This window comes from Callorhinus ursinus, unplaced genomic scaffold (genome assembly GCF_003265705.2).
Source record: "Callorhinus ursinus isolate GAN/ISIS: 27379988/994484 unplaced genomic scaffold, GSC_fseal_2.0 scaffold4, whole genome shotgun sequence".
Lineage (NCBI taxonomy): Eukaryota > Metazoa > Chordata > Mammalia > Carnivora > Otariidae > Callorhinus > Callorhinus ursinus.
In genome coordinates, this window is record NW_027397066.1 from 123,867,310 (window position 1) to 123,881,989 (window position 14,680).

Sequence of the window (14,680 nt, forward strand, 5' to 3'; positions counted from 1 at the left end):
ATCCCGCAAGACCTCAATGCTGAGGCCTCTAATGCCCCATCATTTTCTGAAATGAAGCTTCAGTTCCTTTTCTGTTCAGCTAGCAGGCTAAAGTTCAACCCTCTTACCTGATTCCAGTGATCATCTGGAAGGAAGGAAAATGGGATTCAGGGAACACTCTTTGAGTGAAAGATGGGTCACAGCTGTAATTCTGAGACAGTCCTTTTTATAGCAAAACCCAAGAAAATGACCACCTGTGGAGTGAACTTCGTAATCTCTAGGATGACTAGGTGGTGGTGTCCTTTCTCCTGAAGGAGGGAAACCGCCAGGAGCCTTAGCGCCTCCCGGCAGGAGGCGAGGACTGCGTGTTCACTGTGGCGGGGTCCAGTAGGAAAAGGCTCTGTCTTCGCTGTGCTCCAGTGAATTCCTGTGGGGCTCTCTCTCCTGTTCCGGCCCACACCCCTCTTGCAAAAGGCTTTTTTCTCAAGGACGATCAAGTTATTGCTTCTGTGTGCTGGCTTGATATATTGTTGTCTCCCCGTGCACGGGAGGTACTCGTGAGCACTGGTGAGGAGTGCTTCTGCTGTGGGCAGGCCCTGGGCATTGGTAGATGGGCTTCTGGCACATAGTTGGGGGGGCCCATGCCACAAAGCTAGTGTAGATGGGGGGTGGGGGCCTCACAGGCCCAAGGGAGTTTGCCATCATTGTCATCTTCCCCAGCTCTCCACTCCGAAGTGGAGTCTCATCTGGTCCATCTAATGCCGGGGTCAGCACACTGTGGCCCACCTCTGCCTGTTTCTATACGTAAAGTTTTATTGAACACACAGCCACCCGGTCACTGACATTGCGTCTGTGATTGCTCTGGTGCAGCCGTGACGGCAGAGGGGAGGAGCTGGGAGACCAGCTGTATGGCTGCAAACACTAATGTGTTTACTGTCTGGCCCTTTCCAGATAAAGTTTGCTGACCTCGATCTCCTCTATAAATAAAACAAATCTTTTTGGAAAAAACACCTTTCTTAAAACCCCGTTTCAACAAGTGAGGTTAATGGCCTTAAGACGGGCAGTGTATGTGATTTCTAAACATAACCCTTATGAATCTTTTCTTGTCATTGAACCAAGCAGAAGGTTTCCTTGTGGCTTTTGGATGTCTTCAAGGGGTGTGATTCTAATTTCAAAAGGTCTTTAGTGTTTGAGTGAAAAAAGAGTTTACATGGGGCTGGGTTTTTTTTTTTTTTAAACCTATTGTTTAAAATTTTTATTTGAAATAGTTGTAGATTTACAGAAAAGCTACAAAGACACTGCAAGGGGTTCCTCTAGACCCTTCATCCAGCTTCCCCTGCTGTTAGCATCTTACCCAGAATCCTGGCAGTTTTATTAAAAATAAGAAATTCACACTGGTACATGACTGTTAACTAGAGACTTGATTTGGATTTCACTAGTTCTTCCATTCCTGCCGTTTTCTTCCAGGATCGTTCCAGGATACCATATGGCATTCACGGCATCCAGCGACTTTTTTTCCCCTTTTTTTAAATGGTGACATCCACTTAATATCTCCAGTTTTTCCTCTTTGAAATAGTTTATATGTTGTCTTTGGGTAAAGAAAATGATTTGTTTGTGATGACATAACCCTGGACAGAAGGAGTGACCTCTGACTCCAAAGTACCTAATGCTCATAGTAGGGGCTTCATTTATCAAGTGTTCGGTGAGTGCCTGTCACTGCGGGGGGTGCCTCACACCTGGCACCCCACTGAAGCCGTACAGCCACTTGGCCTGTTAATGATTCCTTTCATTTTCATTAAGGAAACTGAGACCAGGGAGCTTGATACTTACCCAAATTTCAGTTGTGGATGGCCCTCAGCCAAGGCTAACAATGCCACGGGGCACCAGCCTCCAGCGGGCACTCCGAGGTCATTCTCCTGCTCCTTACCACAGCCTCTAGCTAGTGAGAAGTGTCCTCTGTGCTTCCAAAGACAAAAGGAAAAAGCGTAGGGAGATTAGCCAGAGCTGGCTTGGGAACCCAGCTCACTCTTCGGAGTGGTGGCGCTTCCCGCACTTGTAATTTGTGTGATTACAGTCCTTCAGTAGCCACCCCCACTTGCCTTTAGCACACAGTCCTGCCCCCTGAGTGGGTCTGACTCCCGCCCTTCTCCATTCCTCTCCTTGTATTCTGTTCCAGACACTCGGAAGGACCTGAGGCTGTGAGCTCTGTGCAGTCTGGTCAGACGGACTTTAGCACCCACATGACCTTGAGCAGATCCCTGTCAGCTTTCTGAGATGCTCTTCTCGCAGGTTCTGTGAAAGGGGGGCATGGCTGGCACTAAGTGCATCGGCGTGTACGTGTCCGGCCCAGTGCTGGAGCGAGCGGCTGGGCCTTGCGGGAGCCAGGGTGTGGAGGGGTGACGATGATATTGGCCCTGGCTGCATCAGCTCAGGGCAGACACCGCCTCATCCAGAAAGCCTTCCCAGGGCCCACGTGATCGCTGGATGCTTCCTCCTCTATTCTCCCAAAGGACCCTGCGCAACTCTCTACATGGTAGTCATCACACTGTGTTATGATTATCAGCTTGTCATTCTCTACTCACTTGACTGGGCACTCACGGAGAGCGGATGTCCTGGTCCCCTGGGTGTCCCCAGGGCTTAGCATGGGGCCTGACAGGTAGTTCTCGGGCCGTAAATGAGGAGTGAACTAGGTCCACGTCCAGGTCTCCTAATGGGCAGTGAAGGCCGCCTCGCCCAGCCCTGGACGAGTGTGACCGTCTCGTCACAGGCGTTTGCTCACCGCCGCTGCAGTCCCCTCTATGCTCATTTGGAACCGACAGTGTGCTGGCGGTGGGCTTCTCCCTCTCTGGCACTTCAGGGATAACTGTGGCATTTATCTGAACAGAGATTTCCCATAGTATACAGATCTACAATATTTCCTTCTGTCTTTATTAACATTTTCAAACACTTTTGCCCAGGACAGCCGTTCTAGACTTTGGCTGTACATTTCCCAGGCTGGAATGAAAGATCATTTCACTAATGTGTTAGCTTCTGCTCGGAGACCTTGCAAATGAGGTTTTAAAATCTTTCAATCCAACGCAAACTTCTGATGTGACGCTGGCATCATATAATCAGAGTCAAATATCTTGGTTGGGGGGGGCGATTTAATCACTTCATATAAGCAATCATTTCTTTCCTTGATATGTATTCTCCCTGTTCTCTGTCCTTTGAATATTTTAAATTATGCTCATTGCTCAAAGAGCCCAGAATCGGGCACTTATGTTGCCAGCGCTGCCCAAAGCCTGACCCGTCTGTGTTATGCAAGAAATGTTCACTAGATGCAGAAGTTCTCCAGTGACTGGTACAGCTGTTGTCAAATTTTAACAGTTAAGGCCCTAACTCCCTTCCCCCATTGCTGAAATGCTTGTGCTCTTCTGCTGCCAAAAAAGTTTTTAATATGCATGGAGCGTAGAGTCTGGTATTGGAAAAGATTGGGTCACAGTTTGAATCAGAAGCAGCATATATTGCTGATATGTTACATTTTATAAATATAAACTGTAAAGTATATACATACACAGCTACTGTCATGATTTTATGTATCTGAGGGTTTATTCCTGCTCACCACGAAATCTACAGGGTCTTTCCCTGAAATACAGACTCCAGAGCAAGAGTGTGCATTTTTTATTATATTTTTTTTTATAGAGGTCTCTCAGCACTTTCAAAAATGCACATTCTACTCCCCGCTTATATGTTCCCAACCCCCCCCCCCCCCCCCCGGAGCACAGGAGACTTCTCTGTTGCCGTAGGAATAGCCAAATAGGCTTTCAGTGTAAGTATTTTCAAGAATGAGTTTCTGAGTTAGCAGTATGAAATCTTTATGTGTTTTTCTGCAACCCTCTTGTTGCCATTTGAGAAGGAAATGTTTCTCCTCAAAGGAAGGTGGCGATACTGGCTCTTCTGCACTCAAAATGGAGAGGGGTCCATTCAGAAGAAGGTTCTTTCAGTTTAGTGTGTGAAATTGGGAAGCTAGCAAACAAACAGGTATTAGTACTTCCTTTTAACTTATTTCTGTTTGGGTAAATGTGGTTTCTGAGCTTTTCAGGAAGAGTCGACTTCTGCCTCCATTTTGCAAACCACAAGCTGGCTTTCAGGAAATATGTGGCGTTTAGGTACTTTGTTGTAATTGCTTGCAGCTCATCATTAAATAAAATGGGTGGTTTGTGATCATGCCAGTCCTACTCATCAAAAATTTGTAAAGGGGCAGCAGGAAGAAGGATATAAATGTTTTCTGATGCTTAAATATGGGAAGTGGTGGGAGTGGACACTGAAAATATTTCATTGTGTTTTAGCAGGTAATAAGCTTTTTATTCTTAGATTACCCATCATTTTTGGTTTTTAACCCAAAGACTTTTTTTTTTTTTTAACCAGGATTCTCCTCTGAACCACAGCTCCCCCCCTCCCAAAAAAAGGAAAGAAAAGGCCTGAGTATTTTCTCCATTTTCCCAAAGATGTGAATGTCAAGAATTTTGAAGTCTAAAATCTTATTCTGCTTACAAGCCACCACATTTGTCTCTTGTGGCTTCATGGATACTGGTAGAAGATGCGGTACTCCTGGTCAAAAGACTGCTGATCTTGGCAGGAGTAGTAGTAGTCAGAGTATCAGATCCCTGACTCCTAGTTCCCACAGGCTAATGGCCCATGGGCCGGATGATACCTGCATGTGGAGTGTTAAAAGAGAGGAACCCAGAGCTTAGGAAGCCCAGATCTTTTATGATGAGCATAAAGCCTGCTTTTTTTCTCCAGGGGGAGACCCAGTCTCTATCTCCCCAGGCTGTTTGCTCTACAGACATCCCTGGAAAGATAGTCTAGGAGAAAGGCAGCCAATGCCTCTGCTCAGTAGGAGCGCAGAACACGAGAGGCCCATCAAGAATTGTCTCTCACCACATGGGTAGCTGGAACCATTCTAGATGTATAGGAGCTGTTAATTTTATGTACCTGGATGCCTTAGGGCTTAATTATCTCTGAGGGCTCAGGCTGAGAAAAACTGAGACCTTTGCTGGGGGTTGCCATTTCCAAAATGCCCAGTGTGTTAAATCAGAGATGAGAAAGAGAATAACAGAAATGATATTTTCCTCTGCTGCTTTTTGGAAAAATATAGTGTATTTGAAGCATTAAATACCGTTGACCCTCGAACACTCAGGTTTGAACTGCGCAGGTCCGCTTCGATGCGGGGTTTTTTTCAGTACAGTACAGTAGTGTAAGTGTCCTTTCTCTTCATTACGATTTTCTTAAAAACATCTTTTCTCTAGCTTACTTTATTGTAAGGATACCGTACATAATGCAAATGTAACATACAAAATAGAGGTGAATTGGCTCTTATCGTTAAGGCTTCCGAAGGTCAACAGAAGGCAATTAGCAAGGGTTAAGTTTTGGGGGGAGTCAAAAGTTACATGTGGGTTTTTGACTGCATGAGGATCAGTATCCCTAATTCTCGCATTTTCAGGGGTCAACTGTAGTTAAAAAATTTCTGATCTTCATTATAATAAAATCCCCCAAACAAACAAAGGACCCCACCAAATTCTGTAAAGGAGGAGGTGGTTTATATAAAGAAGCTTATGCTTTACAATTTCTTGCCTTCAGAAACAATTCAGGCAGTTTGCTTGTGGGAGACCCCTATGAGACATGTCGTTCTTGGACCTCTGTTGGCTGAGGTGAGAACTCATTTCAGGACTTTCTATTTACTTGACCACTTCTTGCCTCCCCCTCACTCCTTCCCAGTGGAGAAGCCCGTGAAACATTTCTAGTATCTAACCCAGCAGCTGTTCTGTTTGTTTTCCAAACTTTGTTTTGCCACGTAGGTCTCCTCTTTCATAGGACCTCCGATTCTGCACGTGACTTCTGATGCCTCCTCCCCACTGAGACTGTTTCCAGACTTGGGTTTTGCTCCCTCTTTTGAATATTCCACCTCACAAAGTTTTTGCCTGTGTGGGATCCTGAATTCCGAAGAAGTGACTGGCTCAGGCTTCTGAGATACTGTGGGGGGGACCCCAGGAAATTGCATACAGAAACTTAAGTCTCAGTTGGAAGTCCGAATGGTTATCTGGGTGAACTGGTCAGTGCTGGATCACATAGCACATCCGTATATTGAAGGACATCAAAAAGATCACAGAAAGCAAACGAAAATGGCTAATGTTGAGAACTTGACCCTGAACAAGGCTTGCTGAGTCTGAGTCCCTGTTTTGGAACAGGATGGAGAAGGCCAAGTTAAGGGATAGGCTTAGACCTATAGCACCTGCTATGCCAACGATTCTTTCACTTTCCAAAAGGAGTGTTTTTCCTTTACAAAAAAGCAAACCACTTAAAAAAAAAAAAAAAAAAGATGTGAGGATTAAGTAGATAATAGCAATAAAATTTATGATCTTTATTTTTAAAGAGCCTTATAAATATAGGCACCATTGTTACTTTATCTTCATCCTGTGGCTGTCCTCCCTCTCTGCAGATAGATGGCCATCATTCAATCACTAGGCTATTTATGACCTGGAAGAGTTGATGGGGGTGTGGTAAAACATCTCATCTGCTGCCACCACCACCCTCCAAGCACCTTGAATAATTGCTGGGAGATGAAATGGCAATTGTTTGGCTAAGTGCAGTCTTAAATTCTCTGTCAGAGCTTCACTCATGCCTTCTTCTCCCTTCCTGATTAGGAAGACACCATTTAAGTTTCATTTTCTGATAAGGCATTGAGTGACTTTTGGTGCTGGCAATACAGATCATTTGAGATTTATAGGTTTCTTTGCGTGGTTATGAAATATGTTTTATGACTTCCACATGAATTGGCTGGATTGGGGGATTGTAAATAAATTGTTCAAAAAATAATGTTTTTTAAAATGTGAGCCCCTCTCCCCTTTTCTGGCCGAAGGATAGGAGACCTTCTAGTGTACTAAATATCTATCAAGTCAGCAATGCAATATTTCATGTACTCGATTTGTAAAATCCAGTTGTAGTGGTGGAATGGTTATTCAGATGTTCGTGGAAGACTTCACATGCCTAGCACTCTGCCTGGCTCTCTGAGGTCTGCAGAAGGAGTTAAAGACCTGATTTTACCCCAAAGGCAAGAAAGATCTCTGAAACCGTCACAGAATAACTCCTGCCAACCTGCCCTCCCATTTCTTACTGGGCTGGGCCTTCAGAGATCTGTGCCTTAGACCAAAGGAGAAGCATTGTGGGAGGCAGGCCTGGAGCTGAGCTGCGGAAGGGACAGACTGGGGCTGGCAGAGGGGATGGGGAGCCTGAGAGGTGAGGAGAGACCTGAGGCAGAGTGCGGGACCCGTCACGGAGCAGGCGGAGGACAGCTCGGGGAGCGCCCTCGTTCTTGGGGAGACGGATGGGGCAGACTGGGTCTCAGGTGGCTGAGGGTGGCTGGTTGAGCCGCTCGAGTTGGAGGACTTGGCCTGGGGGCTGAGCCAGGAGACCACAGTGGTGACACAGGCATGAAGCAATGTGATGGGAAGGTAGAGAAGAAGACAGCATGGGGGCTACTGGAAGCCAAAATGCACCGAATTTGCTGTTAGTTCTTCTGTAGAGGAAAGAAGCAAAGGTAATGCTCAGGAATGTGGAAGGATAAGGAAGCTGCTCACGGAAGCTGGTTTTAGCTGAAGAGGGTGAATTTGAGGTGAAGAGCATCTGGGTGTAGCAGCCATTGAATGCATGTGTGTCAAAAATGTAGTTGAAACGAGCAGCTTTCATCACTGTGCTTTTAAAGTAAGCTTCAGATACCATAGTCACAAGCCTTCAGTTTGGAGATAAAGAGTAATTTAATTCAGATCAGCACCTATTTATTGCCTTCTTTTTCATGTTTAGAGGCCCCTCCGTGAGTCTGTTCACTGACCTTTTTATGTTAGCTTTTTTTTTTTTTTTTAATTTGCAAATATTAGGGAACGTTAAGGTCCCCAAAGATTTTTGCTGTTCATGGGTTTCTCTCTTAAATGCTGTCTTTGGTCTGCTCTAGAGGAATTTTGATTCCTAGCTGCAGTTTTTTCTGAGTTGTCCCGTATGACCAGATGAAACAACTTTAAACACTGAAAGGCCATGTGTTGGGTTTTTAGAGCGACAGGTCATGAGTTTGACTGTAGATTCTGACGCTTTCCTTATAAGCACAGAACATGAGCACCTCAAAAGTCCAAGTAAGTAGTCATGGCAGTTGGATTCTAGTGTCCTAATTAGTGAACTGATACGGTGCTAGGTTGGACAAGACTTGATCTTCTCCATGAACCTGGAGAAGTACAAGGCATCCCTCCTTTGGATTGTGGTTCTTGGGGCTACCGACCAGTGAGAACTCTGACCTGTTCTAGTCATCGGAGGAGATAAGGAAGCTATCCTCTTAGCCATTTAGGAATGGGGTGCCACGTATTTGGTGTTCTGTGGCCTTTATACTGTTAATCCTGTCCTTCAAATTTCCATCTGCAGTCCCTGCCAGACGAGATCGCCCATGGTCCAGTGGCTTAACACGCAGTCCCCAACCACACCAAGCTGCAGCCCAGTGGTCACACCTCCTTCACCCAAGCCACCGCCTTCTCCCCTCTCTCTGCCTGCCGCCATGGTGGACAAGCCGCTGGAAAGGTATGGGGTATGGAAAATGATGTTGAAGACAGGGGCAGCACACAGGCTTGATCAACCTGAGCAGCTTCTTGTGTTCCCCACGTGAAAGAGGCTTGCTCAGGTCTCGCAGCCTCCTGGACCTCATGGACAACATTGACAGCCTTGTCTCGGACTGCGCCTTGGTTCAAGAGCAAGTACATTCTCAGGAGAAATTTGCCTTATGTGAGAGCTGCTTGAACGTACTGTCCTGGTCCATTTTTTTTTGTTTTGTTTTGTTTTTTGTTTTTTGTTTTTTTGGTGCTTGTTGTGCATCGATGAAACCACTTATTTTGGAAGAACTTCTTATACATGAATATAAAGTACATGCTTTAAAAAAAAAAAAAAAAGTAAACGGGGCCCTGGGAACAGGAGTTAACATGGCCATTTAATGGGTCTGTTGTATAGAAGCCAGAAGTGCTGGCCTAGCAAGCCCTTCGTCCTGGGTGGTAGGCTGACGTTCTTCTTGTCTTCACTGGCTTCCCCCCACTCCAGTGAGGTGGGGCACTTCCTTCTGCTTCAGTTTGCATCTGGCTAACCCCACGGTCTCCCTCCTCCCCTGGTGTGCTCTTTCCCCAGAAGGGCACAGAGGGCATTTTGACAAGTGGTGGGAAGCTGAGCCTTGAAATGCCTTTCGGAGGCAGGCGGAGGGGGTCAAATAGCGAAGACCCAGCACAGAACAACAAACTCCTTCCAGAGTGGTGTGGAAGGAGACTGTCCACGCGGACAGATGGATGTCCACTGAGCACTGCCCCAAGTCACTCGGTGCGCACGCCTCTGCCCTTCACTGCTTCGCCTTCTGCCTCAAGATCCTGGTGCTTTTCCTAATAGATGAACGCAGTGCTTAGGAGTAAACATACCCTGTGGCTCCGATAATGCGGAATGATAGGAAAAGGGCATCCTACCGGGCAGAGAGGAGAATTAGGTGATGAGGTTCAACGAAAGCTTCTCAGAGAAGCTCCCAGAAGAAAGATTTGAATTTGAAACCCGTCATTTACTTGAAAATCAAGTGCTGTAGATGTGCCCGATGTTCACTTCGCTGCTATTTGGCTGGTTGGTTTTTTTTTTGGAAGGAGTTGTCCCACTGGTGTGGGAAGGGGTGGGGTTGGGGGGAGGTGAGGTTTCCCCTCCCAGTTTCTCACCTTTTAATTCGTGTCTTTCACATTTCCCTCTCAGCGTTGTCAATCGGAAGGCTCGAGCAGTGTATCCGTGTGAAGCAGAACACAGCTCAGAATTGTCTTTTGAAATAGGAGCAATTTTTGAGGATGGTAAGTGTTCGTGGGAGCTCTGTGGTAGCATATATTCTCTCCCCCCTTGGAATGTCTGCAATCTGGAGTAAGCAGCCACTGGTTGTGGGCTTATCAGGGGCACACGTCCATCTGTTGACCCTTTGGGCAGGAGAGACCGGGCCCAGTTGGCTGCCGGGGGGCGTGGGGGGGTGGCTATGGAATTCCACTTCTGTTTTCACCTTGATGATTCTCCAGCCCTTTGAACTCTTGTGAATCTTTGTTCAGGACATCTTTCTCCTGATGTAGAGAAGCTAGTGCCACTTGGAATTAAGAAATACTTCTAGGGCGCCTGGGTGGCTCAGTTGGTTAAGCGACTGCCTTCGGCTCAGGTCATGATCCTGGAGTCCCGGGTTCGAGTCCCACATCGGGCTCCCTGCTCGGTGGGGAGTCTGCTTCTCCCTCTGACCCTCCCCCCTCTCATGTGCTCTCTCTCTCTCATTCTCTCTCTCAAATAAAATAAATAAAATCTTAAAAAAAAAAAAAAAAGAAATACTTCTAATTTGCATCCTTTGTTTTCCTCTCCCAGAGTCCCCAGCCAAGCCTCCTCAATGCATCAGGTTTGCCAGATCTGAGTTACAGAAGAGAACTCTTGTCAAAAAATTTTGGTTTATAGTTCCCGTGACATTCTTTTGCTTTACCTGATCTTTGCTCATTTGAATAGTGTGTGAATCTCTGGATCTGGGTATTGACTTTGTACATTCAAGCAAGGGTGTGGATTTTATCTCAGTCTTTAATATTTACACACAAGTGTTCAGGAGCTCTGCCTGGCTTAATATTTCACAGATTTCTCCTATGGTTCATTGTTTGTCTCTTTTCCCCCCGTCTCCTGATTTCTTCCTTAACAGTCTTGCTCATTCTTAAATTCACGGGTTGCTGTGGAAACAGTGATGCATGTGGGTGGAGCTGCCCAAAAGAGTTCTAGGGAGGCAGTGAGGATCTTAGATGCTTGGAATGGAAAGGTGGGTTAGCCAGAATGTTTGGAATATATGGAATATATCAACACAACACCTAGTGGTATATTGTCAGTAATGCAGTGTTTGCTGGTGATTGTCTTTTAGAAAGCAATTTGCCTATTTATTTATATTTGGGGGGGGAGGGACAGAGGGAACAGGCGAGAGAAGATCTTAAGCAGCCTCCATGCCCAGTGGGGAGCCTGACGTGGGGCTTGATCTCATGACCCTGAGATCATGACGTGAGCCAAAATCAAGAGTGAAATTAAGCGTCAGACGCTTAACCGGCTGAGCCACCCAGGCGCCCCGCAAGTTGCCTCATTTAGAATAGATTTCTGTGTGTGATGTGTACTCTTGAGAGCCAGGGACTCCTGATAGTGTCAGAAAACAAACAACACTCCCATCAGAACCCCACATACAGCAGAATTATACCTTATGGAGAAATTTTATTCTTGGAGTAGAAGCAGGGTCATTCTTCTATCACCGTGACACACACACATGTGATTTTGCCAGGAGAGCATGGTATAAAATCTGCCCTACTCCAGGCCCTTCACATGTTGGCCCACCACGTGGCAGGACAGAACGCTGAGACAGTAGTGTTGAAACCCACCCATTGAGAAGTGATGGTGAACGTTTACATTGTGTGGTGATTAGACCTGATTGGGAGCTTCTGAAATCCCTTAGGCTATCTTGTTCCTGAGATGTTTACCTTGGTAGAAGGTGTATCTATTAGGATGCCTTTGGCTGCAAGAAACTGATACAACCGGCTATCAGTCGTGAAAATAGATTAGCTCCTACAGTGATTAAGTCTGGAAGGGTTGGCTAATTCACATTCTCAAAGATAGCATTAAAATCACGGTAGATCCATCTCTGCTGAGCCGTTCACAGCTTGTGGATAGGGGCCCGTGGCTGGCTTCCCCCGGTGGGGACGAGACAGCTGCCAGGTCAGGCATCATAGCTATGCTGGACCCTTGCAGAGGGGGGTGCCTCATCCTTGTGGGTTTTTTTGTTTTTTTTTTTAAGAAGGAGAAAACTTTTCCAGAACTTCTTCCTTCGTTTACCTACCCTCACATCTCAGTAGTCAGAACAAGGTCAGATGCTCACTCTAAACCCATCACTGGCCAAGGCTTAGGGCAATCCGAACCACAGTGGGCGCCGGGACCCCTCCTCTGGGCACACAGACACGTGAATGAGGGTCAGGACCTCAACCAAATCCAGTTTCTGCCAGCACGGGTAACAGGGAAAAGGCTAACAGATGTCAGACATGAGAAACTAAGCTGCTCTACCTCTGAAGTCCCTACACACACACACGCACGCACACGCCCACGTGCACACACACACGTACCAGTATCTCACTGTGTTTAGGAAGAGGAGAGTGATGAGAGCAGGTAACCATGGGTCGTCAACCCTGCAGTTATTTTGCTTAAGATCAGATTGGCTTTTCTACTTTCTCTGTGCCTTTGGACGAGTTTTTTTAAGTTCTCTCTGGATCAGAGTCTCCATCCTAATCTTCACGGACGTCTACAAGAGCGATGCGGTGTCAGGGCAGCATTTTGGGGCCCGGGTGTAGGTAGGGCTTTGAGAACAGCACAGACGTCTGTGGAGGATGGGGCCGAGCAGGGAGCCACACTTGGCACACTGTGGAGTGCCGGGGACCGGCTCCATTCTGAGCCAAGGTCTGCCTCCCTCAGACATGGTGCTCTGTAGTGCTGTGTCCAGTTCTGGCCGGGTCCTTGGCACAGTGGTTCCTTAGTCTCTCCCTCAGGCTGGCTGCCACCTTCTCCTACACAAGTATGTGAGCGTCTTATTTTATGTGAGCTCCTTGTCCTGCGCGGGCTCCCTGTGACCCTCCTGCACAGAGAAGCACGGCGGACATAGAGGAACGCATTCAGAACCTACACCGTGACACTTGCTGTGTCTTAAGGCTAGTTCTTAAAGGGTAAAGAAAGTCAAAGGCCCTTAAGCAGGATTTATTCTTTTTAATTTGCACCTTCATCTCTGTGCATAATTGATCTCTTAACAGAAAATGCATAATTTGTTGTGTGCTTGCCTAGGATGTCTAGTGAAGCTCTTACTTGAATGGTCTGGGGTCTTCCCTTCCGGGGACCGACACAGAGTAGGACAGATGGGCAGCTCGTCCGGCCTCAGCTTCCGTGGTGGCCGCTGTGACAGCACCAGCCACGGGAATGTGGCCAGGACCACCTCCTTTCTGCACACCAGCAATACTTTGGCCTCTAGAATGTCCGAGACCTTTTCCCTGTGTTCACTTGTCCACTGGAGCCTTAGCGGCTATCATAAATGCTCTTGCAGTATAATCCCCTTTTGTACCTCATATGGGCAACAAAGGAAATTGGTTTATGAGATTCAGTGGCCTTTGGTAAAGACAAAATCCAGGTCAAAGTGGCCTGTGGGCCGCGTCATCAGTAGTTCTGTGGTTTGTAATATATACAACAGTGAGAAACCCCAAAGCAGAGTGTGGAAGAGAAAGGATCTTTAGTAATGAAGTAGCTTGATGGCTGTTCCTTGCTCTTTTGCTCTTACCGTGTGGACCTAGACGTAAGTTATGAGTTTAAATTGTAGGCTGAAGATCTGTATCGTAGACACATGAATGCTTAGCTGTTGTTTAGGGGCAGTGCCTCCCATATCCCCCAGGGAGCGCCGTGTTTGTAAAGTCTCAGGGCAGCCTATATTCCTGTGACTGCCGTATGGACCTTCCCTTCTCTCCGGGCCCGGGGAGCTCCAGAAGCACGTTTGCCTGGTGACCAGTCAGTCCTGCTCTTTCCAGATAGGCGGCTTTTTGGCTGGCAGACTGTTCGGACAGACGGGGCAGTGGCGTCCCTCCATAGGCTGCCAGGCACGAGGAGGGGGCGCCCTCTGGTGGGAGGGTTTCCGGGAGCTGGCCATCTCTCAGCAGCGCCCCCCGCCCCCCCCCCCACTTTGTTCATTTCCATGTGTAGATGTGGCTGAGCCAATGCCTTGGGGAGCAGGTGTGGCCCAGATTAATCTTTTAAAACTCCTGGTGATTCATTTTAAAGATCTCAAATATATAAGGAGTAATCCTTGCAAAACAATTTAGCATTATCTTGGCAGGTTGAGTCTGTACAGACCCCACAACCCAACAATTGTATTCCTGTACTCTAACAATTGTACCTGTGGGAATCCTTACATGTTAAGTAAAAAAAAAAAAAAAAAATGTGAGTGCCAGAAGGCTCTATGTAATGTGGTTCTGGCTAGGCTCTGAAATAAGCAAAATAAACAGCATATTAGAGATCTGTACATGTGCGATGAAACTGTGTTTTAAACCTAGCTGGGGTAAGAGGATGAGAAATACAACATTCAAGCTACTGGTCACCTCGAGGTGGTGGGGGCATTAGGTGAGCTAAGCAGAGGAACCAACCCAGGATGAGGCCCCCTTATCGGTCATGTGCTGGTGGCTTCCCGGTATTCACTGTATTATGGTGATGCTTCATAATACTTGAATATTTGTCATATATATTGTTTTTATTATGCTAAAAAAAAAAAACCCACCCAAACTGGAACTGAGTCCATATTCAGTTCTGGAGCAAGCTTCTTGCAAATTATTCTTGTCACTGGCTCCCGTGCCCCTGTTGTTATGGGACAGTAAATGAGGAGGACGTGGGAAAAGCACAGTGAGATTTCACCTCGTACCCATTAGGATGACTGTTCTCAAAAACACAGAAGAGAGCAAGCACTGGCGAGGATGTGGAGAAATCAGAACCCTTGTGCGTTGCTGGTAGGAATGTAAAATGGTGCACGTAGCTGCGGGAAGATGGAATGGAAGTTCCTCAGACAGATGAATCACAAGAGTTACCATCCAGTCCAGCAATT

General features: G+C 46.7%; 1 protein-coding gene across 3 annotated transcripts in view; it reads left to right on the forward strand.

Moving 5' to 3' along the window:
* ARHGAP10 (Rho GTPase activating protein 10) overlaps positions 1-14,680 on the forward strand; it is a 338,204-nt gene that overhangs the window by 318,215 nt on the left and 5,309 nt on the right. For 2 of the 3 annotated variants that reach the window (XM_025874287.2, XM_073892334.1), the window contains 2 exons: positions 8,425-8,577; positions 9,769-9,860. In XM_025874287.2, coding sequence (XP_025730072.1) covers positions 8,425-8,577; positions 9,769-9,860 — 245 coding nt within the window. Of the gene's footprint in view, positions 1-5,598; positions 5,675-8,424; positions 8,578-9,768; positions 9,861-14,680 lie in introns of those variants that run through there. The other variant, XM_073892335.1, reaches the window with a different exon arrangement.